At 49.0% G+C, this 27,401-nt stretch overlaps 1 protein-coding gene across 3 annotated transcripts in view; it reads right to left on the reverse strand.

Annotated features, from left to right (window-relative positions):
* The window catches only part of RCAN2 (regulator of calcineurin 2), an 89,483-nt gene extending 62,539 nt beyond the window's left edge, over window positions 1-26,944 (reverse strand). The window contains exons 1-2 of one of the 3 annotated variants that reach the window (XM_040427295.1): window positions 26,892-26,944; window positions 13,332-13,558 (exon numbers count right to left, since the gene is read on the reverse strand). In XM_040427295.1, the coding sequence (XP_040283229.1) occupies window positions 13,332-13,556 (225 nt within the window). In that variant the 5' untranslated portion in view covers window positions 13,557-13,558; window positions 26,892-26,944. Of the gene's footprint in view, window positions 1-13,331; window positions 13,559-23,329; window positions 23,349-26,887 lie in introns of those variants that run through there. The other 2 variants (XM_040427296.1, XM_040427297.1) reach the window with 2 other exon arrangements.
* Window positions 26,945-27,401: the final 457 nt, after the last annotated feature.

A 27,401-nucleotide genomic window follows, 5' to 3' on the forward strand; every position in this document is an offset into this window, starting at 1 on the left:
TACAAATCGCTAGTCAGACCACACATGGAGTACTGTGTACAGTTCTGGGCTCCTGTAAACAAGGCAGACATAGCAGAGCTGGAGCGGGTTCAGAGGAGGGCAACTAAAGTAATAACTGGAATGGGGCAACTACAGTACCCTGAAAGATTATCAACATTAGGGTTATTCACTTTAGAAAAAAGACGACTGAGGGGAGATCTAATTACTATGTATAAATATATCAGGGGTCAGTACAGAGATCTATCCCATCATCTATTTATGGATATGTAGAGAGAATCTCTAAATCGCACATCCTCATACCTATGCTTCTGATATACAACTGTTTTCAATTATCAGCATTTCTTATGATAAAACATGGCTATACAGCGATGCTATCAATCATTTGCTGTGCACTATAGAGAGGCAATTAGTATACAGTTTGATCAAAGCGCATAGGCCCACTTACCGCAACAAGGATGCCTCTAATTTAAGTGGGAACCTACTCTAACCATGGCGCAGAGCCGTGCGGCGGCCAACACGCCTCCACACCGCTCCAGCAGGCAATGGGACCCAGCAGCCGCACAGCGGCCCCACTGTACAGTGAGGCCACATGGGCCCCGGGTCCCATCACTCCACCAGCACGGCATAGAAGCAGAGACGGCCGCCGTCCAGCGCCGCATGTGAACTGGTGCAAATGGCTCACCTGTTCACAGCCTCTCAGGAACTCCAACTGAGATGTGGTAGGAATTTATAGACCCTTTGCAGACTTCTGCTAATTAAAAAGCACCTGAGCCACATGGGGAGGAGTGCTGATTCAGGGGAGGGGGGAAAAAGAAGTTTATAGCATAAATTGTATGGATATGTAGAGAGAATCTCTAAATCGCACATCCTCATACCTATGCTTCTGATATACAACTGTTTTCAATTATCAGCATTTCTTATGATAAAACATGGCTATACAGCGATGCTATCAATCATTTGCTGTGCACTATAGAGAGGCAATTAGTATACAGTTTGATCAAAGCGCATAGGCCCACTTACCGCAACAAGGATGCCTCTAATTTAAGTGGGAACCTACTCTAACCATGGCGCAGAGCCGTGCGGCGGCCAACACGCCTCCACACCGCTCCAGCAGGCAATGGGACCCAGCAGCCGCACAGCGGCCCCACTGTACAGTGAGGCCACATGGGCCCCGGGTCCCATCACTCCACCAGCACGGCATAGAAGCAGAGACGGCCGCCGTCCAGCGCCGCATGTGAACTGGTGCAAATGGCTCACCTGTTCACAGCCTCTCAGGAACTCCAACTGAGATGTGGTAGGAATTTATAGACCCTTTGCAGACTTCTGCTAATTAAAAAGCACCTGAGCCACATGGGGAGGAGTGCTGATTCAGGGGAGGGGGGAAAAAGAAGTTTATAGCATAAATTGTATGGATATGTAGAGAGAATCTCTAAATCGCACATCCTCATACCTATGCTTCTGATATACAACTGTTTTCAATTATCAGCATTTCTTATGATAAAACATGGCTATACAGCGATGCTATCAATCATTTGCTGTGCACTATAGAGAGGCAATTAGTATACAGTTTGATCAAAGCGCATAGGCCCACTTACCGCAACAAGGATGCCTCTAATTTAAGTGGGAACCTACTCTAACCATGGCGCAGAGCCGTGCGGCGGCCAACACGCCTCCACACCGCTCCAGCAGGCAATGGGACCCAGCAGCCGCACAGCGGCCCCACTGTACAGTGAGGCCACATGGGCCCCGGGTCCCATCACTCCACCAGCACGGCATAGAAGCAGAGACGGCCGCCGTCCAGCGCCGCATGTGAACTGGTGCAAATGGCTCACCTGTTCACAGCCTCTCAGGAACTCCAACTGAGATGTGGTAGGAATTTATAGACCCTTTGCAGACTTCTGCTAATTAAAAAGCACCTGAGCCACATGGGGAGGAGTGCTGATTCAGGGGAGGGGGGAAAAAGAAGTTTATAGCATAAATTGTATGGATATGTAGAGAGAATCTCTAAATCGCACATCCTCATACCTATGCTTCTGATATACAACTGTTTTCAATTATCAGCATTTCTTATGATAAAACATGGCTATACAGCGATGCTATCAATCATTTGCTGTGCACTATAGAGAGGCAATTAGTATACAGTTTGATCAAAGCGCATAGGCCCACTTACCGCAACAAGGATGCCTCTAATTTAAGTGGGAACCTACTCTAACCATGGCGCAGAGCCGTGCGGCGGCCAACACGCCTCCACACCGCTCCAGCAGGCAATGGGACCCAGCAGCCGCACAGCGGCCCCACTGTACAGTGAGGCCACATGGGCCCCGGGTCCCATCACTCCACCAGCACGGCATAGAAGCAGAGACGGCCGCCGTCCAGCGCCGCATGTGAACTGGTGCAAATGGCTCACCTGTTCACAGCCTCTCAGGAACTCCAACTGAGATGTGGTAGGAATTTATAGACCCTTTGCAGACTTCTGCTAATTAAAAAGCACCTGAGCCACATGGGGAGGAGTGCTGATTCAGGGGAGGGGGGAAAAAGAAGTTTATAGCATAAATTGTATGGATATGTAGAGAGAATCTCTAAATCGCACATCCTCATACCTATGCTTCTGATATACAACTGTTTTCAATTATCAGCATTTCTTATGATAAAACATGGCTATACAGCGATGCTATCAATCATTTGCTGTGCACTATAGAGAGGCAATTAGTATACAGTTTGATCAAAGCGCATAGGCCCACTTACCGCAACAAGGATGCCTCTAATTTAAGTGGGAACCTACTCTAACCATGGCGCAGAGCCGTGCGGCGGCCAACACGCCTCCACACCGCTCCAGCAGGCAATGGGACCCAGCAGCCGCACAGCGGCCCCACTGTACAGTGAGGCCACATGGGCCCCGGGTCCCATCACTCCACCAGCACGGCATAGAAGCAGAGACGGCCGCCGTCCAGCGCCGCATGTGAACTGGTGCAAATGGCTCACCTGTTCACAGCCTCTCAGGAACTCCAACTGAGATGTGGTAGGAATTTATAGACCCTTTGCAGACTTCTGCTAATTAAAAAGCACCTGAGCCACATGGGGAGGAGTGCTGATTCAGGGGAGGGGGGAAAAAGAAGTTTATAGCATAAATTGTATGGATATGTAGAGAGAATCTCTAAATCGCACATCCTCATACCTATGCTTCTGATATACAACTGTTTTCAATTATCAGCATTTCTTATGATAAAACATGGCTATACAGCGATGCTATCAATCATTTGCTGTGCACTATAGAGAGGCAATTAGTATACAGTTTGATCAAAGCGCATAGGCCCACTTACCGCAACAAGGATGCCTCTAATTTAAGTGGGAACCTACTCTAACCATGGCGCAGAGCCGTGCGGCGGCCAACACGCCTCCACACCGCTCCAGCAGGCAATGGGACCCAGCAGCCGCACAGCGGCCCCACTGTACAGTGAGGCCACATGGGCCCCGGGTCCCATCACTCCACCAGCACGGCATAGAAGCAGAGACGGCCGCCGTCCAGCGCCGCATGTGAACTGGTGCAAATGGCTCACCTGTTCACAGCCTCTCAGGAACTCCAACTGAGATGTGGTAGGAATTTATAGACCCTTTGCAGACTTCTGCTAATTAAAAAGCACCTGAGCCACATGGGGAGGAGTGCTGATACAGGGGAGGGGGGAAAAAGAAGTTTATAGCATAAATTGTATGGATATGTAGAGAGAATCTCTAAATCGCACATCCTCATACCTATGCTTCTGATATACAACTGTTTTCAATTATCAGCATTTCTTATGATAAAACATGGCTATACAGCGATGCTATCAATCATTTGCTGTGCACTATAGAGAGGCAATTAGTATACAGTTTGATCAAAGCGCATAGGCCCACTTACCGCAACAAGGATGCCTCTAATTTAAGTGGGAACCTACTCTAACCATGGCGCAGAGCCGTGCGGCGGCCAACACGCCTCCACACCGCTCCAGCAGGCAATGGGACCCAGCAGCCGCACAGCGGCCCCACTGTACAGTGAGGCCACATGGGCCCCGGGTCCCATCACTCCACCAGCACGGCATAGAAGCAGAGACGGCCGCCGTCCAGCGCCGCATGTGAACTGGTGCAAATGGCTCACCTGTTCACAGCCTCTCAGGAACTCCAACTGAGATGTGGTAGGAATTTATAGACCCTTTGCAGACTTCTGCTAATTAAAAAGCACCTGAGCCACATGGGGAGGAGTGCTGATTCAGGGGAGGGGGGAAAAAGAAGTTTATAGCATAAATTGTATGGATATGTAGAGAGAATCTCTAAATCGCACATCCTCATACCTATGCTTCTGATATACAACTGTTTTCAATTATCAGCATTTCTTATGATAAAACATGGCTATACAGCGATGCTATCAATCATTTGCTGTGCACTATAGAGAGGCAATTAGTATACAGTTTGATCAAAGCGCATAGGCCCACTTACCGCAACAAGGATGCCTCTAATTTAAGTGGGAACCTACTCTAACCATGGCGCAGAGCCGTGCGGCGGCCAACACGCCTCCACACCGCTCCAGCAGGCAATGGGACCCAGCAGCCGCACAGCGGCCCCACTGTACAGTGAGGCCACATGGGCCCCGGGTCCCATCACTCCACCAGCACGGCATAGAAGCAGAGACGGCCGCCGTCCAGCGCCGCATGTGAACTGGTGCAAATGGCTCACCTGTTCACAGCCTCTCAGGAACTCCAACTGAGATGTGGTAGGAATTTATAGACCCTTTGTACAGTGGGGCCGCTGTGCGGCTGCTGGATCCCATTGCCTGCTGGAGCGGTGTGGAGGCGTGTTGGTCGCCGCACGGCTCTGCGCCATGGTTAGAGTAGGTTCCCACTTAAATTAGAGGCATCCTTGTCGCGGTAAGTGGGCCTATGCGCTTTGATCAAACTGTATACTAATTGCCTCTTTATAGTGCACAGCAAATGATTGATAGCATCGCTGTATAGCCATGTTTTATCATAAGAAATGCTGATAATTGAAAACAGTTGTATATCAGAAGCATAGGTATGAGGATGTGCGATTTAGAGATTCTCTCTACATATCCATACAATTTATGCTATAAACTTCTTTTTCCCCCCTCCCCTGAATCAGCACTCCTCCCCATGTGGCTCAGGTGCTTTTTAATTAGCAGAAGTCTGCAAAGGGTCTATAAATTCCTACCACATCTCAGTTGGAGTTCCTGAGAGGCTGTGAACAGGTGAGCCATTTGCACCAGTTCACATGCGGCGCTGGACGGCGGCCGTCTCTGCTTCTGTGCCGTGCTGGTGGAGTGATGGGACCCGGGGCCCATGTGGCCTCACTGTACAGTGGGGCCGCTGTGCGGCTGCTGGATCCCATTGCCTGCTGGAGCGGTGTGGAGGCGTGTTGGTCGCCGCACGGCTCTGCGCCATGGTTAGAGTAGGTTCCCACTTAAATTAGAGGCATCCTTGTCGCGGTAAGTGGGCCTATGCGCTTTGATCAAACTGTATACTAATTGCCTCTTTATAGTGCACAGCAAATGATTGATAGCATCGCTGTATAGCCATGTTTTATCATAAGAAATGCTGATAATTGAAAACAGTTGTATATCAGAAGCATAGGTATGAGGATGTGCGATTTAGAGATTCTCTCTACATATCCATACAATTTATGCTATAAACTTCTTTTTCCCCCCTCCCCTGAATCAGCACTCCTCCCCATGTGGCTCAGGTGCTTTTTAATTAGCAGAAGTCTGCAAAGGGTCTATAAATTCCTACCACATCTCAGTTGGAGTTCCTGAGAGGCTGTGAACAGGTGAGCCATTTGCACCAGTTCACATGCGGCGCTGGACGGCGGCCGTCTCTGCTTCTGTGCCGTGCTGGTGGAGTGATGGGACCCGGGGCCCATGTGGCCTCACTGTACAGTGGGGCCGCTGTGCGGCTGCTGGATCCCATTGCCTGCTGGAGCGGTGTGGAGGCGTGTTGGTCGCCGCACGGCTCTGCGCCATGGTTAGAGTAGGTTCCCACTTAAATTAGAGGCATCCTTGTCGCGGTAAGTGGGCCTATGCGCTTTGATCAAACTGTATACTAATTGCCTCTTTATAGTGCACAGCAAATGATTGATAGCATCGCTGTATAGCCATGTTTTATCATAAGAAATGCTGATAATTGAAAACAGTTGTATATCAGAAGCATAGGTATGAGGATGTGCGATTTAGAGATTCTCTCTACATATCCATACAATTTATGCTATAAACTTCTTTTTCCCCCCTCCCCTGAATCAGCACTCCTCCCCATGTGGCTCAGGTGCTTTTTAATTAGCAGAAGTCTGCAAAGGGTCTATAAATTCCTACCACATCTCAGTTGGAGTTCCTGAGAAGCTGTGAACAGGTGAGCCATTTGCACCAGTTCACATGCGGCGCTGGACGGCGGCCGTCTCTGCTTCTGTGCCGTGCTGGTGGAGTGATGGGACCCGGGGCCCATGTGGCCTCACTGTACAGTGGGGCCGCTGTGCGGCTGCTGGATCCCATTGCCTGCTGGAGCGGTGTGGAGGCGTGTTGGTCGCCGCACGGCTCTGCGCCATGGTTAGAGTAGGTTCCCACTTAAATTAGAGGCATCCTTGTCGCGGTAAGTGGGCCTATGCGCTTTGATCAAACTGTATACTAATTGCCTCTTTATAGTGCACAGCAAATGATTGATAGCATCGCTGTATAGCCATGTTTTATCATAAGAAATGCTGATAATTGAAAACAGTTGTATATCAGAAGCATAGGTATGAGGATGTGCGATTTAGAGATTCTCTCTACATATCCATACAATTTATGCTATAAACTTCTTTTTCCCCCCTCCCCTGAATCAGCACTCCTCCCCATGTGGCTCAGGTGCTTTTTAATTAGCAGAAGTCTGCAAAGGGTCTATAAATTCCTACCACATCTCAGTTGGAGTTCCTGAGAGGCTGTGAACAGGTGAGCCATTTGCACCAGTTCACATGCGGCGCTGGACGGCGGCCGTCTCTGCTTCTGTGCCGTGCTGGTGGAGTGATGGGACCCGGGGCCCATGTGGCCTCACTGTACAGTGGGGCCGCTGTGCGGCTGCTGGATCCCATTGCCTGCTGGAGCGGTGTGGAGGCGTGTTGGTCGCCGCACGGCTCTGCGCCATGGTTAGAGTAGGTTCCCACTTAAATTAGAGGCATCCTTGTCGCGGTAAGTGGGCCTATGCGCTTTGATCAAACTGTATACTAATTGCCTCTTTATAGTGCACAGCAAATGATTGATAGCATCGCTGTATAGCCATGTTTTATCATAAGAAATGCTGATAATTGAAAACAGTTGTATATCAGAAGCATAGGTATGAGGATGTGCGATTTAGAGATTCTCTCTACATATCCATACAATTTATGCTATAAACTTCTTTTTCCCCCCTCCCCTGAATCAGCACTCCTCCCCATGTGGCTCAGGCGCTTTTTAATTAGCAGAAGTCTGCAAAGGGTCTATAAATTCCTACCACATCTCAGTTGGAGTTCCTGAGAGGCTGTGAACAGGTGAGCCATTTGCACCAGTTCACATGCGGCGCTGGACGGCGGCCGTCTCTGCTTCTGTGCCGTGCTGGTGGAGTGATGGGACCCGGGGCCCATGTGGCCTCACTGTACAGTGGGGCCGCTGTGCGGCTGCTGGATCCCATTGCCTGCTGGAGCGGTGTGGAGGCGTGTTGGTCGCCGCACGGCTCTGCGCCATGGTTAGAGTAGGTTCCCACTTAAATTAGAGGCATCCTTGTCGCGGTAAGTGGGCCTATGCGCTTTGATCAAACTGTATACTAATTGCCTCTTTATAGTGCACAGCAAATGATTGATAGCATCGCTGTATAGCCATGTTTTATCATAAGAAATGCTGATAATTGAAAACAGTTGTATATCAGAAGCATAGGTATGAGGATGTGCGATTTAGAGATTCTCTCTACATATCCATCATCTATTTATCCCCAGGACTGTGACTGTGACGAGGGGACATCCTCTGCGTCTGGAGGAAAGAAGGTTTGTACACAAACATAGAGGAGGATTCTTTACGGTAAGAGCAGTGAGACTATGGAACTCTCTGCCTGAGGAGGTGGTGATGGTGAGTACAATAAAGGAATTCAAGAGGGGCCTGGATGTATTTCTGGAGTGTAATAATATTACAGGCTATAGCTACTAGAGAGGGGTCGTTGATCCAGGGAGTTATTCTGATTGCATGATTGGAGTCGGGAAGGAATTTTTTATTCCCCTAAAGTGGAGAAAATTGGCTTCTACCTCACAGGGTTTTTTGCCTTCCTCTGGATCAACTTGCAGGATAACAGGCCGAACTGGATGGACAAATGTCTTTTTTCGGCCTTATGTACTATGTTACAATCATGTGGAAACCCAATTAGGGAGGATTCACACTATGGGGGTCATTTATTAAGACCAGCGTCTTAATAAGGCCCTGCCCTGGCGCGCTGAAGTTATGAAGAGGCGCTGGCCTCTAAATAACTTTGGCGCATACACCTCCGCTTCTAAATCTAGATTTAGACCATTTTCTACGCCTAAAACAGGCGTAGAAAATGATGAATGAGATAGGCCTGATGGCTTGTCCCCTTCCCCGCCACAACCATTTTTATTTTTTATTTTTTTTTACCTGCCGTTTGCGGGGAAAGTTGCCAAATATAGATGTATTTCTGGTTAGTAAATGACCCCCTATGTCTTTTTGTAAAATACAGTTTTTTTTGTAGCAGTGTTTTAAGACCACCCTTAACATTATTTTGGGTTGTTTTAAATCAGCAAGCTCTGGGTTTGGCTTTGGGTCCATTCACACAACCGTAGGCGGTCTGTGTCTTTACTGCGGACCAACAGCGGGTCCACAATATATGGGCACCAGCCGTGTGAACCACAGGTGTGGACCCATTGACTTGAATGGGTCCGCAATCCGCAAGATACGGCACAGTGCAGAACAGAAGCACGGATCTGAGCGCTTCCGTGCCTCTGCATGACATAAGATAGGACATGTCGTAATACGGGATTACATGGCAGGTGCCCATATATTGCAGACTTTTTCCAGTAGACTCGCTTCCATAGCTTGTTCTCGTGAGATTTACCAAATATCATGAGAACAGCGTGTCTTCTCCCTGGCCATTGAAGCATCCAATATGATTGGACAGCGTCACAACCAGGGAGAAGGAGACGCTCCTCCTTGTACCCATGGTACTAATTAGCATATTGGGAGCCAGAACACACAGGGGAGCATAGCGGCGCAAGGGAGGGGACTATTTGAGAAAAAAATAAAATAAATGAATGGCATCTTCAGAGGACAGACTACATACTAAAGGTACTAGTTTGAAAAAATAATCCCATACAAATCCTCTTGAAGCATCCAGGTGTGCAAAACTTCTATTTCACTATGCAACCACTGGGCAGCCCCTAACATCACCTTTTTCACAAATTGCCGTACTCACAGTTAATACTACAGATTTCCACAGAGGGATGTAGTATAGTGGGTTTATCCGGATTCTGCCTTTCTAATTGCGGTCCAGATGCCGGAAGCCATTCACTTTCTAAACAATGCCTGCTATGAAGATGGTTTATCTACAGAGCTTCCACATGCACCTCCACTTAGCATGCTTTTCAGCGTTTTCCCTCTCTCTCTCTCTGTTTCTTCTATATGTATGACTCTTTGGATGGTTTTGAACCAGGGCTGCATCTGCACACTTAACAGTCGAGACTGATGTAGGGTGGGTAGCACGGCCCCACCTTGCTACGGTTTCTAAGGCTCATTAACTCTGTTAGCAGCATACATAAATAAAATGCAGATGTCACATTAAAACACATTTTAATCTCTTTTTGCAGTGTACCACTACCATGACCAGTGGTGGTCTTACCATAGCCAGTGGTGCTCTTGACCACCATACAAACCAAGCAATTCAGATAGCGCCACATCTTGCCTCCAGCGGTGGGGCATGGGAGCCAATAGATCCCATCCCCACCATTCACTCTATAGGCCTCAGGCTACTAGGCAGGTGGCCGTGATGACGTCACTGCACTGCCTACGCGGGGGCACAGGCAACACATCCAGATGGCGACATGGGACAAGACTGAGGTAAGTACTTTTTTGTTTTCCCCGACAAAACTGTGTGGAGTACAGAGAGGGAGGGTATAAGGGGGGCACTGTTGGCGACATTATAGTTCTACTACTGGGGCAGAAAAGAGGGGAAGACATTAATAAAGGAGGCGCTACTGGGGCGTTATAAAAATACAGGGTGTACAAATGGGGGTATTATAAAAATATAGGGGGGCACTAATAGCTGGCATTATAAAAATACAGCGTGCACTACTGGGAGGCATTATAAAGGGGCACTACTAGTGGGCATAATACAGGGGGCACTACTAGAGGCATTATAAAAATACAGGGGGCACTACTGGGAGCATTTTAAATAAATGGGAACAACTAGGGACATTAAACATGCTGGGGGCACTACAGGGGGCAAGAATATATACACTGGAGGCATTAAAGGGGTATTCCGGTAAGTTATCCCCTATCCACAGGATAGGGGATAACGATTATATCGGTGGGGGTCCTACCGCTGAGCCCGTACTCCCTACAGCTTCCTGAAATGAACGGGGCAGCTGGTCGGACATGCATGTGGCCGTTCCATTCATTTCAGGGGGCTGCAGGGCCCATGTTCTTGTGATTGTGGTGTCCCAGTGGTAGGACCCCCAAAGATCTAATAGTTATCCCCTATCCTGTGCATAGGGGATAACTTAATGTACCCAGAATACCTCTTTAAATACTAGTGGCACTACTGGAGGCCTTATAAACACAGCAGGGCATTAAACATATGTGGGGCGATACTGGGGGCACTACGGAGGGGAGCATTATTAGTAGTGGGGTACAGTGGGGCATTATTATTGGGCACAATACGGAGGCCCTTGCTACTAATGGAGGCACTACTAGCAGCAGTATGTGGTACAGTTGGTGTACCAGGAGGATGATGATGGAAAAGAGAGGAATCTAAGATGCCCATGTGGTAAACTCTGCAGAGACGAGTTGCGGTTGGAATACTTTGTTATGATGGTCTGGTCCGAATGGAGAAGATGAAGAAAGAGAACATCAGCATCAGAGGAGACTTCACCAGATGTAAGAGGTATGTGGTGCTGTATGTAATGTCCAATTCAAATATGCCTTTAGCAGATGGGCCGGTGGAGGGTTTGGCACGGGGGTGGGGGCAGTAGAAGAGGTAGAAACGTCCTAGGCCACAATTTTTTAAAATAAAAAGTTTTAAATTAAATAGAGTCTTCTGCTTAGTAAAAATAAATAAAAATTATCGGAAATATGCGGATTCACACCTTGCGTTTGTTCCATATTGCATGGAAGCGTTTTGCACAGGTGTACTGGGAAACTGGTAGGATCAGGAAGGCCTATAGCAAGCTTTGCTATGGGACCCCATGAGAACTGAGTACACCCCTGGCCGGTCCCATCAAAATCTAATATAATAAAAAATCAAAATGTGGTTGACCGGCTTTATTCTACAGTACTGTGAAAAGAGCGTACCGACAGTCATTAAGGGGTTAAGATAATCAATGAGGCCCAGATTTTATTATCGGGGTGGAGCAGTGACAACCTCTGCAACATGTACATAAAAGAAATCAAGTAAAGTTCTGAAGGTCCACATTGAGATGATGCTTTCAGGGGTGATCAGTGGAGATGCCGGTCCTGAAGGTGGATTTTACAGTCATGATCCTTAGTTACTATAGAACGGTATTTTTTTTCTGAGCGGAGTTCTAGTATAAACACTAACGTGACAGAAGTCTGATTGTCACAGCGGCACGGGCAGGTCACTACACTGGACGATATATCTTTCAGGCCCGGCTGATTTGCCCCCTCCTTCCCTCAGCCTTCCCTCACTAACACAATGTGGCACATACGAGGACTTGTTTACATGCAGATTCCTACAGATAACCACGGGCGAGCCTAAAATGTCAAAAGAAATGTACAAAAAAAGCCACAGACAGTCCCCGTCCCTGAGTGCAGGCCACGCTCCTCCGGAGACATAATCCCGTCGTACGTTAATCAACTGCAGGATGACCCACTTGTACATGATCTAAAGTGCAGATCGCTGGGGATTTGAGAAAATTGTATTTTCTGCTGCCACAGTAGAGGAAAGGCCTGCGACTGCTGGTACTCTAAGTAATGTGGAACTACAACCCCCAGCATGGTCTAACCGGGCGAGACAGTCAAAGAGACGCAGATTACCTATAAGGCTTTTACACCCACCGTCATAGTTCTAGTCACTTCACTGTGAAGTGCAGCAATTTTGTGGTGGTCTGTCACCTGTGACTCTTCGCCATGCTGGGAGTTGTAGTTTCACAACAGCTGGAGTTGGAGTTTGGGGCAGTTACAGCGTCACCTGTGCTTACTGCTGTGGTTCGTAATTACCGAGCGTACGCCAATCAGCCATAACATTAACACCACCGACAGGTAAAAGGGAATAACATTGTCAGCCAGTTCTCAAAGCTGAAATGTAGGAAGCAGGAAAAACGAGCAAGCGTAAGGATCTGAGAGTCCCCAACAAGGACCAAGCTAGAGGACTGGGTCAGCACATCTCCAAAATGGCAGGTCTTGTTGAGTGTTCCTGGTATGTAGTGGTTGCTCCAAGGAACACCAAACTTAAACCACAATGGCCATGGGCACCCAAGGCTCATCAAAGAGTGTGCCATCTTAGATGTTAGAAATATACTGAAGTCTGGTTTACACCGCCCATTGGCCAGAATCCGGTACGAAGCGTGACAGCCCATGAACATCCATACTGCCTCGTTGGGTCCTGCATGGTTAAAAGCTGCACTAAACATTTCTCACTGCTTTAGCTAAATGGTTTGGGGAAAGGATGGGGTGGGGGGTTCAAAACTAAGATTGCCCCCATATGGAGGAGTCTAACTGATACTTTCCAGCTATTGCAAACTAGAGCATGAGAAGGTCAGCCCTTTCTTTTGCTGGAACAATTTTCATGATAGCACAGCTTACTAGTTCACAGAAAAATCTAAAATTTTGACAACATTTTTCACTAAAGATCTACTTAAATTAGGACACAAGAACACGACCCTGCATTCTACAATGAAGGAGCCAACCATGGCGTGGACCCTCTTGGCTAATCTACAGGAAGGACATGACCTATACCTTTTGCTTGCTTGACTTTTCTTGGAACTCCCATAGACGTGCTGGAGTGTGGCAGGTTGCTGACCCCAGGCCTATACTTTGTGATTATCAGCTGAGCACATGCCACACCTGTCCAAGATGAGAATACCACTTTAAGAGGTCCGAATCAATTTCCTACCTTGCTGGCTCCATCTTCAAACACGGATTGGTGGACATTGCAAGCGAACAGAGAATTCGGGAGGTCATTGAAGTCCGTGATGCCTTGAAAGTCTTCCTCGGTCAGATATCCAGCTAAGTCCTTGCTTCTGTGTATTGGATAGAGCAACAGGAATTCCCCACCCCCGACAATGCAGGCAAAATAACTGGGGTCCCTCATCCCAGTAAAGTATGGGTCTTCCCTCATTCCTGGTGGGGATAATAAAGACAGTGAAATGAGAATGGTCAAGGTTACAGCAAAACCCACACGTTGCAAAAATCCACATACCCTATATTTTAAGAACTGTGCCAACATGTTTACATAGCCCTGAACCAAGGGGTTACTTCCAGTAGACACCTACCTGCCCATTCCTGCACTGTCCTACTAATCTATCACAGATCATTGCAGGGAAGACCGAATGGAGCAGCTGTTATATGACAAACATTCCCGCCCATTGCTTTTTTCAACCATATTAAGGTGTCCACCAGGGTCAAAACCTCCACTAGATCATCTCGCTGTTGGGTCAGGTCTCCTTGGTAATTTTGTACCATAAGTGTGCCCATCAAAGTCCTCCATGTGCAGATTTCACGGCATTGGATGAAATCCAGCACACGGCTCTAGAAAAATGAGCTTCGGTGCACTGCACATAACATAAGAAGATGTAAGCAGGACATGGGCAAGATGGGTTTTCCATCACTGGTTCCAGACAACAGAGGTAGGCATGTGGCCTACAAAGAGGCAGCACTTATACACTGTAATAGGATAGGCAGATGTGTGAGCAGGACATGGTCAGGGAAGGGTTTTCAGCCTCAGGACCTAAACAAGAATGTTTACATTCACAGAAAACAAGCAGAAGTCTTGAAGAAAACTTTGCCTTACGGTAATTCCAGCATTTATGTAAATTTTTAATCTGTCCAGTAGAGCGCTGATACTAAAGTAAAAAATGTCACTCACCTACTCCCCACCGCTCCATTCCAGCTCCTTCTGGTCCCTGGCCTGTACATATCTGGAGAAGGTCGTGTGTGCTGCTGCAACCATATATCTCCAAACGGCACATGACCCAGCAATGACATGACTGCTGAGGCCAGTGATTGGCCACAGCGGAACACATGAACTCATCCAGTAGCTTACAGGCCGGGCACTAAAAGGAGATGGAGGGGAGCGGGGGGAGTGACATAAAAGTTGGAATAACCCTAAATTAAATTTTTTTTTAAATTAGGGTAATAAGGCCCAAATAAAATAAATATCGCCCTTCATCGCTCTCCTGGCATTGATCTCAGTACATTGGCATGCCACAGGAGTGGCCAGTCCTGTCCTAATCCCGAGAAATAATCCATATGCACACCGCACATTGGCCGCGCCAAGATTTCATTTTAACAAAAAAGTTTTAACCTTATTAAAATACCAGAGCGCCGCTGTATGAATTCCAGGAGGTATTAGGTGTCCAAGCCTTGTTTTGTTAGCAAAGAAACAGTCACTACCCAGATAAACCTGACACCCAAACGAGCCGCCTGAAAGTCTCCCCGGCACACAGCGCCAACTCCCTGTCTGCCCGCTTCTCTGCACTGACAATACAGCTAATGAGTATGACCATAGAGATAGCGAGAGCAATTATCCCTGGCTGCATACATCAGAAGCATGGGAATGCTGGGTAATTACTCTCCAGGTCCCCTCTATGATATACGGACACCACTTGTCTGATCAAGCAGCAAATCACCTCCATGACGCTTCTTATTACAATATGGATTTTGCTAAAGGAAAAAAAAAAAAACTGAAGCATATTGATACTGAAAATTTGACACTAGCACTTGTTCCTCCAGAGTTTCTCCAAGACATATGAAATCAAGAATAGGTTCGGAGACAGAAGTTTAAGTTTTTAAGGAGGTGCACAGTGGCCAAGGCATGTTAGATGACAATATGACTGCCCAACCATGCGTACTTGTACATGGTCAGGAGGAATGGGCCTTGGCCAGACAAGTGTTCAGCTATTTAAGGTGTATGGTCACCTTTATATTTATGATCAACCCAACAACTTCCCATTTCCTCAAGCCACTCACCTAAACCTTTCCACCAAACATGCCACCTTTATGACCTAGCCTGCTGCTCCTTTGTAGGCCACTTACACCTCTGACTTAGCATGCAATGCCATTCCAGTTTGCCTACCCAAGTATTGACCAGCAGTTTCTCCTGAAGTTGCTGACCATCGTTATCTACTCATTTACTTCTCCGCATGAGCTCTTACCTTCCTGATGTACTTCTCTGCACTTTGCTGAAAATGCAATGCCATTTTGGGTGTTGGACCCAACAGGGCAACCCAGCAGTCACTCCTTACTTTACTTACCTTCTCAATCTACCCAACTATTTCTCCACCTGGACTCTCACCTTACTGTCCTCCGCAGCAACTTCTATGCAGGCCGCCTAATACCCGATTTAGCATTCCAAGCCATCCTGGATGTCTAACTCAACAAGCCAACCCAGCAACTTCCCCTCAGGCTTCTTATTTGTCTACCCAACTACCTTCCCACTTTCCTTCTCTCCATCATGACCTAGTCTATGACACCTGTTTATCTTTCTCACAGCTCGAAATGCCATCCAGAGCTTCTAGCCAAGTACTGACCAGCAACTTCTCCTCAAACTTCTTACCTTTCTGATTTACCCAACTACTTCTTCACTTACCATTTCACCTTCATGTCCTAGCTTACTATACCTACTTAACTTTCTGACAGCATGCAATGTTCTTTGAATTTCGTAGTCATGTACTGACTAGCAACTAGGGCTGCAGTAAACGATTATTTTAGTAATCAAGTATTCTATCGATTATTTTTACGATTAATCGAGTACTCTAGTAAGAAAAAATGAATTAATAGACTGTTTTCCTTTATAAAAACTCATCAGACCCCCTGCCATCATTCCCCAACACCCTTCGTTCCCCCCTGTGCGATCAGCCCAAGTGCATCAGTTCCCCCCAGTGCCTTCAGCTCCCCCCCCTTGTGCCAGCAGCTCCCCCCCTTGTATGCCAGCAGCTCCCCCCCCTTGTGTGCCAGCAGCTCTCCCCCCCCTTGTATGCCAGCAGCTCTCCCCCCCCTTGTGTGCCAGCAGCTCTCCCCCCCCTTGTGTGCCAGCAGCTCTCCCCCCCTTGTGTGCCAGCAGCTCTCCCCCCCTTGTGTGCCAGCAGCTCTCCCCCCCCTTGTGTGCCAGCAGCTCCCCCCCCCCTTGTGTGCCAGCAGCTCTCCCCCCCCTTGTGTGCCAGCAGCTCTCCCCCCCCTTGTGTGCCAGCAGCTCTCCCCCCCCTTGTGGGCCAGCAGCTCTCCCCCCCCTTGTGTGCCAGCAGCTCTCCCCCCCCTTGTGTGCCAGCAGCTCTCCCCCCCCCTTGTGTGCCAGCAGCTCTCCCCCCCCCTTGTGTGCCAGCAGCTCTCCCCCCCCCCCTTGTGTGCCAGCAGCTCTCCCCCCCCCTTGTGTGCCAGCAGCTCTCCCCCCCCCTTGTGTGCCAGCAGCTCTCCCCCCCCTTGTGTGCCAGCAGCTCTCCCCCCCCCTTGTGCCAGCAGCTCTCCCCCCCCTTGTGCCAGCAGCTCTCCCCCCCCCCCTTGTGCCAGCAGCTCTCCCCCCCCCTTGTGCCAGCAGCTCTCCCCCCCCCCCTTGTGCCAGCAGCTCTCCCCCCCCTTGTGAATTCACCCCCCCCCCCCCCCCTGCTCCTCCTGACACCCGGAGTGCACAGCATCATTGGTTGCTATGATGCTGTGCACTCCGGGAGCCCGTCCTTAGTCGCACCAACTTAACTTTCCAGCAATGGTGCCGGCGGCACTCCATCGTTCCGCGCTGCTCCGCGTCTGACGTCACACAGCGCGTCAGGTCAGTGCAACGCGGGACCATGGACGTGCTGTGGAGTGTCCGGAGGCCCCCCTGCTGGAAAGGTGAGGATTGCGGGCCAGCGGGAGACCACGGAGCGGGAGTAATAGCAAGCGCTTCAGTACTGCTCCGTGGTCACATGACACAAACGAATCTTCGATGAAAAATATTTGCATTAAGGATTTTTTTGTGTCGAATTACTCGATTTAATCGAGTAATCGTTTCAGCCCTACTAGCAACTGCTCCTCAAGCATCTTCTTAATCTACTCAACAACTTCTCCAGTTGGCCTCTTACCTTCTTGCCTCCAGGTTAGTTACATTACAGACTAAGCATGCAAGGCCGGGCCCATCCTGGGCTTCCAAACCTACTGAGCAACTCAGCAACCTCTCCTCTAGCTTCTTATGACGATGCCCTACTAAACAATATCTCCACCAGAGCCTTCCTGACCTACCGCACCTCTGCTGCCTACTCATCTTTCTGACCTAAAATGCAATGGCATCCTACACAAGACCACAAATTCTCCTCAAGCTTGTTATCTTCATGGTCTACCCAACAACTTCTCCTCCAGCCCTTTATTGTCTTGACCTACCCAATAACTTAAAGCACTCCAAGAATATTCTTAAATCCTCCATCTTTATTCTCAAAAACTAGAGCGATGTTTCAACCCTTTATGCGTCTTCATCAAGCCTTTGGCTTGATGAAGAACCACAAAGGATCGAAACGTTGCTTTTGTTTATGCGAATAAAGATGGAGGATTGAAGAATATTCCTGGAGTCCTGCGGTTTTTCCTTATGTATATAAGTCCCTCACATAGATATCAATAGGGACATGGTGACTTCTAGCAAGCTACTACAATCTTTAGGAATATCGTTGTGCAACCAATATACCAAATGTAAAATATGCCAAATATTAGTGATATATTCTGAAAAAGTAACGTAAAAAAATCTGCAAACAATTAACTTATTGATAAATTCTAGAAATTACTTAAATAGAACTGTTCACATCAAAGCTGGAGATCTGGACCACCTTCCACTTTACGCCATGTGGTACTGAAATGGTCTCTTCACACATCTACACGTGGCCTCGGCCCTTCTGTACTTCGTGAGTGTCACCTGCCAGTCTTTACAGGAGCATGGAGATGGAGTGGTGTCACCCACGTACTGCAGCCCCTGTTGCCAAGTAACACAATGAATGTATTTGATGTATGATTATCAAACAATGGAGGTAATCCATTATCCCGAAAGGCTTCTTAATGAATAATCAGACATGGAAACTTTCCCTTCAACCCCTTCAGGACACAACCTATTTTGGGCCCCAAGGATTGACCTTTTTTTTTCCCGTGTCTTCATTGCCGCTTTCCGAAAGTCATGAGTCATGACTGCAAATTTTTCCATAAGGGCTTGTTTTCCTGCTGGAGGAGTTATGTTTTTCAGTGATATAATATTGGGCCACATACAATGAGTTATGTACATTTTATTCACTTTTTCAATAAAATTCTAACAGATTTTTAGGATTTTTTATTGTTTACATGCTTATTGTGCAGTATAAATAACATTTCAGATTTATTATACGTAATTGACACCAAATCCGTATGTTTTTATTTCACTATTTTAGCACGCTCTAGAGTTGTTGTTTTTTTTTAAATCAATAATTTTTTTGGCTTTAAATCATTTTGTTTTTACAGGGGTTTTAACGCAAACCATACTTATCCCTCTCCGCAGGATAGGGCCTAAGAATCCGATCTGTGAGTGTTTCGAGTGGTGTGACCCCTAACGATTGCGAGAACGGGAATCCATCTAAATGGAGCGGCGGTCATGCATTTAACTACACGGGACTGCCGAGAAATATATGAGCGCTGTACTCGGCTATCTCTGGCAGTCCCAAAGAGTGGATAGAGGATAAGTATTATGTATCCAAGAATGTGCTGCATGCAGCCACCACTTCCGGGATCACGTGCCGTACATTGGACAGCCTGGGGTTAGAATCCGCAGCGCTTGTGCGAGTCTGAATATCTTGCAATTGCTTTAGCAAAAGATTCAAACTCACGCTTGCGCTGCAGGTTGTAATAGGCTGGAATCACATGACCAATGTATGGTCCCGGAAGTGGAGGCTGCACGGACCGTGGCGCATCTCGGATAACCCCTTTAATTGTGGAGGAACCCATTTATTAAACGTTAATTAAAAAAAAAAAAAATTATCCTACTATGGAACTTGACTCTGCGATCTTGTCACGCCCATGTGTGGGAGGGAGACACCACACCAGACGAAGAAGGAGAGGGAACAAGGCCTGAAAGCAAGGAAAGAAAGAAGGACACCTCTTAGGCCTAGTTCACACGAACGTATGGCTTTTATAGTTTTTTGCGGTCCGTTTTTCACGGATCCCTTGTTCCGTTGTGTTTCCGTTCTGCTTTTCCGTTCCGTTTTTCCGTATGGCATATACAGTAATTACATAGAAAAAATTGGGCTGGGCATAACATTTTCAATAGATGGTTCTACAAAAACGGAACGGATACGGAAGACATACGGATGCATTTCCGTATGTGTTCAGTTTTTTTTTGCGGACCCATTGACTTAAATGGAGCCACGGAACGTGATTTGCGGGCAATATTAGGACATGTTCTATCTTTCAACGGAACGGAAATACGGAAACTGAATGCTCGCGGAACACATTCCGTTTTTAATGCGGAACCATTGAAATGAATGGTTCCGTATACGGAACACAAAAAAACGGCCTGTACACTCGCAAAAAAAACGATCGTGTGAACTAGGCCTTAGTCAAATTCCTAGTCACAGTCCTGACTGGCTATCAGTATGAACAGACCCCAAAGGTAGGCGAGTTCATACGAAGGGGGACCTAGAGTCCTAACTCACCCTAAAAGACCCTGGTGATAGTGACAGGACAGACTACCTGTTCCTCCAGAAAGGAAGGCCGACCAGGAGTCTCCCTCGGGCCTACGGCTCCTTTCACACGAGCAAATTTTCCGCGCGGGTGCAATAAGTGATGCGAACGCATTGCGCCTGCACGGAATCTGGATCCATTCATTTTAATGGGGCTGTGTACATGAGCATTGTTTTTCACGCAACGCTGGCCCCATAGAAGTGAATGGGGCTGCGTGAACATCGCCTCCACAAGCAAGTGCGGATGCGATGTGCTTTTCATGGATTGTTGCTAAGAGATGTTGTTTGTATACCTTCAGTTTTTTAATCACACGCGTGCAAAATGAATTAAATCGCATTGCACCCACGTGATAAAAACTGAACGACTGAACGCGATCGCATACTAAACTGAATAGACTTGCTTGCGAAATTGCGCATATTTCACTGAACGCATCCGCAATGCATCTGGACCTATTCCGCTCACGCTCGTCTGCAAGGGGCCTACAACAAAGGGCAGGAGGAAAACAACACACAGATAAACCAAAACAAAATGCAAAAGGGAAAGGAAACACTTAACTTTCCAGTAGCTATGGCAGCAACAGGAACTCAGCCGAGAACCAAACACCAGCCTGTCCGTGTTTTACTGATAGGTACACTATTATGCCATACCTTAGGCAGGTCTGCTGCCATAGCGGCCTATTGGCCGTGTCTCCCTCTCTCACCAGTCATTATTGACTGGTATAAGGGGTTAAACAGCAAGTTTGCTCCAATCCCGGCTGTTGCAGAAAGGTGTGAGCTTTACATAACAGGTGACACCCACATCGGATGGCGCAGGATCAGCTTGCGAGCCACACAACAAAGTAACTATAGGTCAGGTTGTGGCAAGTCGATAAAAGCCAGACATACAGTTGCGCCATTTTGCAGCAAGAGGATAACTATATAATTCATATACAAGCAGCCATGATGGGAGTTATAGTAGCAGCAGGAGAGCCACAGGTTGTAGGACAACACTAGCTACAACTACAGCCATGAGCGGATCTTCTCTCCAGGGGACAATATAGAGTAGACTCCCTATACATACCGTATCGGGCAACCAACCTCCTATTCACTATAAATACCAGGGAATGCCGATTCCAGAAATATCCCGCATCCTCTGCGCAGGGCATGGTACATTCACCCTTCCCACCGGCAATAAATAGTATTACAAAGGTATACAGGAATTCTCGGAAAGTCCACTACATTACAATACACGTCCACGGCAAGTATCCATTGTCTGTAAATAATAATGTGTATAAATAATTATACGGAGATGAGCGCCACCACAAAGGCGCTGCTTATCTCTCCCTGTAGGAGTAGTGTGTTACAGATCAGATTCTACAGTGTTATTTACGGATTGACCGACATATGGTGTTCATTAAGAAGAGGTTCTGCAGGAGCTGCAGTGTGTATCATACAGTTCAGAGCTACAAAATAACCACATAGCTTCGTCAGAACCTCACACTACACACCTCAGCCGCCGCAGAAGCTCACACTACACACCTCAGCCGCCGGAGAACCTCACACTACACACCTCAGCCGCCGCAGAACCTCACACTACACACCTCAGCCGCCGCAGAACCTCACACTACACACCTCAGCCGCCGCAGAACCTCACACTACACACCTCAGCCGCCGCAGAACCTCACACTACACACCTCAGCCGCCGCAGAACCTCACACTACACACCTCAGCCGCCGCAGAACCTCACACTACACACCTCAGCCACCGCAGAACCTCACACTACACACCTCAGCCGCCGCAGAACCTCACACTACACACCTCAGCCGCCGCAGAACCTCACACTACACACCTCAGCCGCCGCAGAACCTCACACTACACACCTCAGCCGCCACAGAACCTCACACTACACACCTCAGCCGCCGCAGAACCTCACACTACACACCTCAGCCGCCGCAGAACCTCACACTACACACCTCAGCCGCCGCAGAACCTCACACTACACACCTCAGCCGCCGCAGAACCTCACACTACACACCTCAGCCGCCGCAGAACCTCACACTACACACCTCAGCCGCCGCAGAACCTCACACTACACACCTCAGCCGCCGCAGAACCTCACACTACACACCTCAGCCGCCGCAGAACCTCACACTACACACCTCAGCCGCCGCAGAACCTCACACTACACACCTCAGCCGCCGCAGAAGCTCACACTACACACCTCAGCCGCCGCAGAAGCTCACACTACACACCTCAGCCGCCGCAGAAGCTCACACTACACACCTCAGCCGCGGGAGAACCTCACACTACACACCTCAGCCGCTGCAGAACCTCACACTACACACCTCAGCCGCCGCAGAACCTCACACTACACACCTCAGCCGCCGCAGAACCTCACACTACACACCTCAGCCGCTGCAGAACCTCACACTACACACCTCAGCCGCCGCAGAAGCTCACACTACACACCTCAGCCGCCGCAGAAGCTCACACTACACACCTCAGCCGCCGCAGAAGCTCACACTACACACCTCAGCCGCCGCAGAACCTCACACTACACACCTCAGCCGCCGCAGAACCTCACACTACACACCTCAGCCGCTGCAGAACCTCACACTACACACCTCAGCCGCTGCAGAAGCTCATAACATATGCCTCACCTGTTGCACCCGGTTTTCTGAAGAGGATGACGGCATTTGATATCAATGAATGAATATATGGTGGTGAGGAAACACTTCCACTCTTACTCATCAAAAAGGTTCTGCAGCAGCCGAGGTGTGCATTATAAGGTTTTCTGGGGTCACACAACTCCTCCTAATATTGGAAGAATGTACAGTAGGGGACATTTAAATATGCAATTGGTATTTGCAGGGGTCTCCCCTCCATGTCACCTATGCATCCCAATACGATGTATGGAATTGGCATGGATGAGACCACCCCTTTATATCAGCAGTGACCGGTAACAGCTGGTTACCGTCCATATACATTCAGCCATAGTCCACGAGCAGATCTCTTCTGTAGGTAACATTTCTGATCACCATGCAGGATACCAAATTAGGAGGGACATGAAAAATGGGGGCGATTTATTAAAGCTAGTACACGGGGAAAGTGGAGCAGTTGCCTACAGGACTCGTTTAGAGTCCAGTGGTCTTTAGGGCACACACTGCTTCCTCCTTGATGGCACCACTTCTCTACATGGTGTATTCTTGGACTATAAGACACAGTTCTAGTAATGAAAAGTCTTGTACAATCTTACAGTCAGCAGTCGTACAGTCTTCTCTGCCCCAACACGAATCAGTCCACGTCTGGAAGGGAAGCTGAACACCATGTGCAAATTGCATTCAGCTTCCTGGCAGACAGGACACAGCAGGACAACTCCCTGGAGAATGGGGAGGTGAGGACACCACTAGACCACCAGGTACTGGAATATTAACCCCTTTCCACTCTAGACCAGTGGAAATTAATGTATTAATTCTCTGTTCTACCATACACCACCTCTCACACCTGTGACCACCAGGTAGGGACCCCCCTCTTGTACCCAAGACCACCAGGTAGGGACCCCCCTCTTGTACCCAAGACCACCAGGTAGGGACCCCCCTCTTGTACCCAAGACCACCAGGTAGGGACCCCCCTCTTGTACCCAAGACCACCAGGTAGGGACTCCCCCTCTTGTACCCAAGACCACCAGGTAGGGACCCCCCCTCTTGTACCCAAGACCACCAGGTAGGGACCCCCCCTCTTGTACCCAAGACCACCAGGTAGGGACCCCCCCCTCTTGTACCCAAGACCACCAGGTAGGGACCCCCCCTCTTGTACCCAAGACCACCAGGTAGGGACCCCCCTCTTGTACCCAAGACCACCAGGTAGTGACCCCCCTCTTGTACCCAAGACCACCAGGTAGTGACCCCCCCTCTTGTACCCAAGACCACCAGGTAGTGACCCCCCCCTCTTGTACCCAAGACCACCAGGTAGTGACCCCCCCCCTCTTGTACCCAAGACCACCAGGTAGTGACCCCCCCCTTGTACCCAAGACCACCAGGTAGTGACCCCCCCCCTCTTGTACCCAAGACCACCAGGTAGTGACCCCCCTCTTGCACACAAGACCACCAGTTAGTAACACTATCTTGTACCCTCTACCAGGTTTTAACACCCATTTGTAACATAGAACACCAGAGAATTGATTATTAACCCTTACTGTAAGCTAGACCACTAAAGAATGGGGACCCTAGACCACTAAGTATTAACCCTCTACCAGCTGTTTACACCCTTTCTAACCGGGACCATCAGGGAATTGATTATTAACATCTCTTCTAGTCTATACCACTAAAGAAATGTCAATCCTCTCTTCTACCTTGGACCTCCAGGTTTTAACCTCTTCTGGTACCTTAGATCACCACAGAATAAACAGATACCCCCTTCTAGGTTTGATCACTATGGAAGGGGACATTAGCCTACAAACAGGGATGCTAAATCTGCGTCCCTCCAGCTGTTGCAAAACTACAACTCCCAGCATGCCCTAATAGCTGTAGGCGGTCCAGGATGCTGGGAGTTGTAGTTTTGCAACAGCTGGAGGGCTGCAAGGTGGGCATCCTTGGCCTAGACCATTAAGCCTCCCTTGTACTCTAGGCTACATATATTAACCCCTCTCAAACCTTAGGGGAATAAATTACTTACCCATATTCTGGTCTAGACCACCAAGGAAGGAGACATTACCCCGGACCACCAGGGATTCAAATATAAACCTTCTCTTCAATTCTAGGCTACCAGGTATTAACCCTCTATTGTACCCTAGACTACAGGTCCTAACCCCCTTCTTGAACCCTAGACCACCAAGGAATAAAATACTAACCCCTCTTCTAGTCCAGACCACCGAGAAAGGGAACATTACTCTTGACCACCATGGAATCAAATATTAACCCCTTCATTACTTCTACTCTAAACCACCAGGGAAGTCTTTTTTTCCCATCTGAAATATTTATATTTGGTTTTTATAATTTTCCATTTATCGTCTTCCAGGATACGTTTAATTTTCCTGAATAACAGCGCTCATGGAGTCTCTTTGGCTCACGGCCAAGCGGAGGGCGTATGGTCCTGAAAACGTCAACGTACTTTATACCTTTCCATACGACTCGAAGCTTGTATTGAGCCGTAACGTGACTGTGTGAACAGGTCCTTAGCCGGAAATCACTGACAGACAAAACTACTGATGGAGCCATGATAAGTTTCATATGTCCAGAGTAATAGATTTACTGCCACCTGTGAAATGATGCAGTTCCTCTGCTTCCGCATCTATATCCTAATTATTATGGACCCTGGAAAAACATGCCCGTTTCTTCAGGGGGGGGGCTCGGGACACCACCACGCTCAGTAGACGTTTTGGTGGTCCAAGTCGGTAGGTTGGTGGACATTCATCGAACGTGCACGGTAAGGATGAGGTCTAGAGTGAAGTCTCTGGGCTGTGTCCACACTGCTGCATTAGGGTCCGGCCACACAGTCAGGATTCCTGGTGCAGCCAAAATCAGGAGTGGATCATAAAAGGAGAGAAGCTATACAGGACAGGTACGTCTTCTCTGTTTTCAGAACTCATCCCTGGTTTTGGCTTCAAAAACCTCATGCAGAAACCTGACCGCGTGGCCGTACCCGTATCCACACTGTAAGAAGCTTTAGGGATCCAAAAAAAAAAAAAAAAGGCAAAAATGGCATCGCAGGGCGGTGGGTGCCGTCCATACCTGGTTTTTGCTGAACCCCCATGATGTATCAGATGCAGAAGACAGGCTGCTGCCAAGGAGGAAGCCTACATTATGCTACCCTCTTGTAACTTTCTGGGTTTATTACATGCACCGCCCTCTATGAGTGCAATGTTCTTTAAATCAATCAAGGGAAGGTATATGTGAGACACATAATACAGCAAGTCCTCCCTCCACAGGGCAGCCCCTTCCATATGCAACTTCTGCAGCCATTCTCCACCCTGCACCCCAGGCCTGCCCCATCCCCTGCACCCCAGGTCTGCCCCATCCCCTGCACCCCTGGACTGCCCCATCCCCTGCACCCCTGGACTGCCCCATCCCCTGCACCTCTGGACTGCCCCATCCCCTGCACCCCAGGTCTGCCCCATCCCCTGCACTGCCCCATCCCCTGCACCCCTGGACTGCCCCATCCCCTGCACTGCCCCATCCCCTGCACCCCAGGTCTGCCCCATCCCCTGCACTGCCCCATCCCCTGCACCCCAGGTCTGCCCCATCCCCTGCACCCCAGGTCTGCCCCATCCCCTGCACCCCAGGTCTGCCCCATCCCCTGCACCCCTGGACTGCCCCATCCCCTGCACCCCTGGACTGCCCCATCCCCTGCACCCCTGCACTGCCCCATCCCCTGCACCCCTGCACTGCCCCATCCCCTGCACCCCTGGACTGCCCCATCCCCTGCACCCCTGGACTGCCCCATCCCCTGCACCCCTGCACTGCCCCATCCCCTGCACTGCCCCATCCCCTGCACCCCTGGACTGCCCCATCCCCTGCACCCCAGGTCTGCCCCATCCCCTGCACTGCCCCATCCCCTGCACCCCTGGACTGCCCCATCCCCTGCACCCCAGGTCTGCCCCATCCCCTGCACCCCTGCACTGCCCCATCCCCTGCACCCCAGGTCTCCATCTCCTGATGTCACACATCTGACCTCTGCCTGCCATGTCCTGCACAACTCCTGTGTATCCTCCACAGACACGTACCTGCCAGTGCTGAGCCCTCTCTGCCTGGCAGCCACCTCCATCTGCCTCACCGTGCACAATAACACTTCCATCCCCCGGAGCTCCGTCTCTCACCTACCTGCAGCGGCGGCGGCAGATCAGCTGTGTGAGTCCTCTCCTGCTCTGTCCCCGCCCGCACTGCTCCGGTACACAGGCGCACAGCTGACAGCCGCCGCAGCCAATCAGCAGCCGCCCGACCGCATCGCTTCCCTCCCACACTGTGATGTGAACCTGAGAACTTACCTCATTACCGCGGTGTATACGGTCCAGGCGGCGCGCGGATACAGGAGCGTGAGCTGTATATAGAGGTCCGGAGGGCTGTACACAGGTTATATACAGGCTGCAGGTACAGGTTATATACAGGCCGAGGACACAGTGTTATATTACAGACTGCAGATACAGTGTTATATACAGGCTGAGGACACAGTGTTATATTACAGACTGCAGATACAGTGTTATATACAGGCTGAGGACACAGTGTTATACACAGACTGCAGATACAGGTTATACACAGGCTGAGGACACAATGTTATATACAGGCTGGAAATACAGTGTTATGTACAGGATGGGGATACAGGTTATATACAGG

This window comes from Bufo bufo, chromosome 4 (assembly GCF_905171765.1).
Source record: "Bufo bufo chromosome 4, aBufBuf1.1, whole genome shotgun sequence".
In the NCBI taxonomy this organism is placed as follows: Eukaryota; Metazoa; Chordata; class Amphibia; order Anura; family Bufonidae; genus Bufo; species Bufo bufo.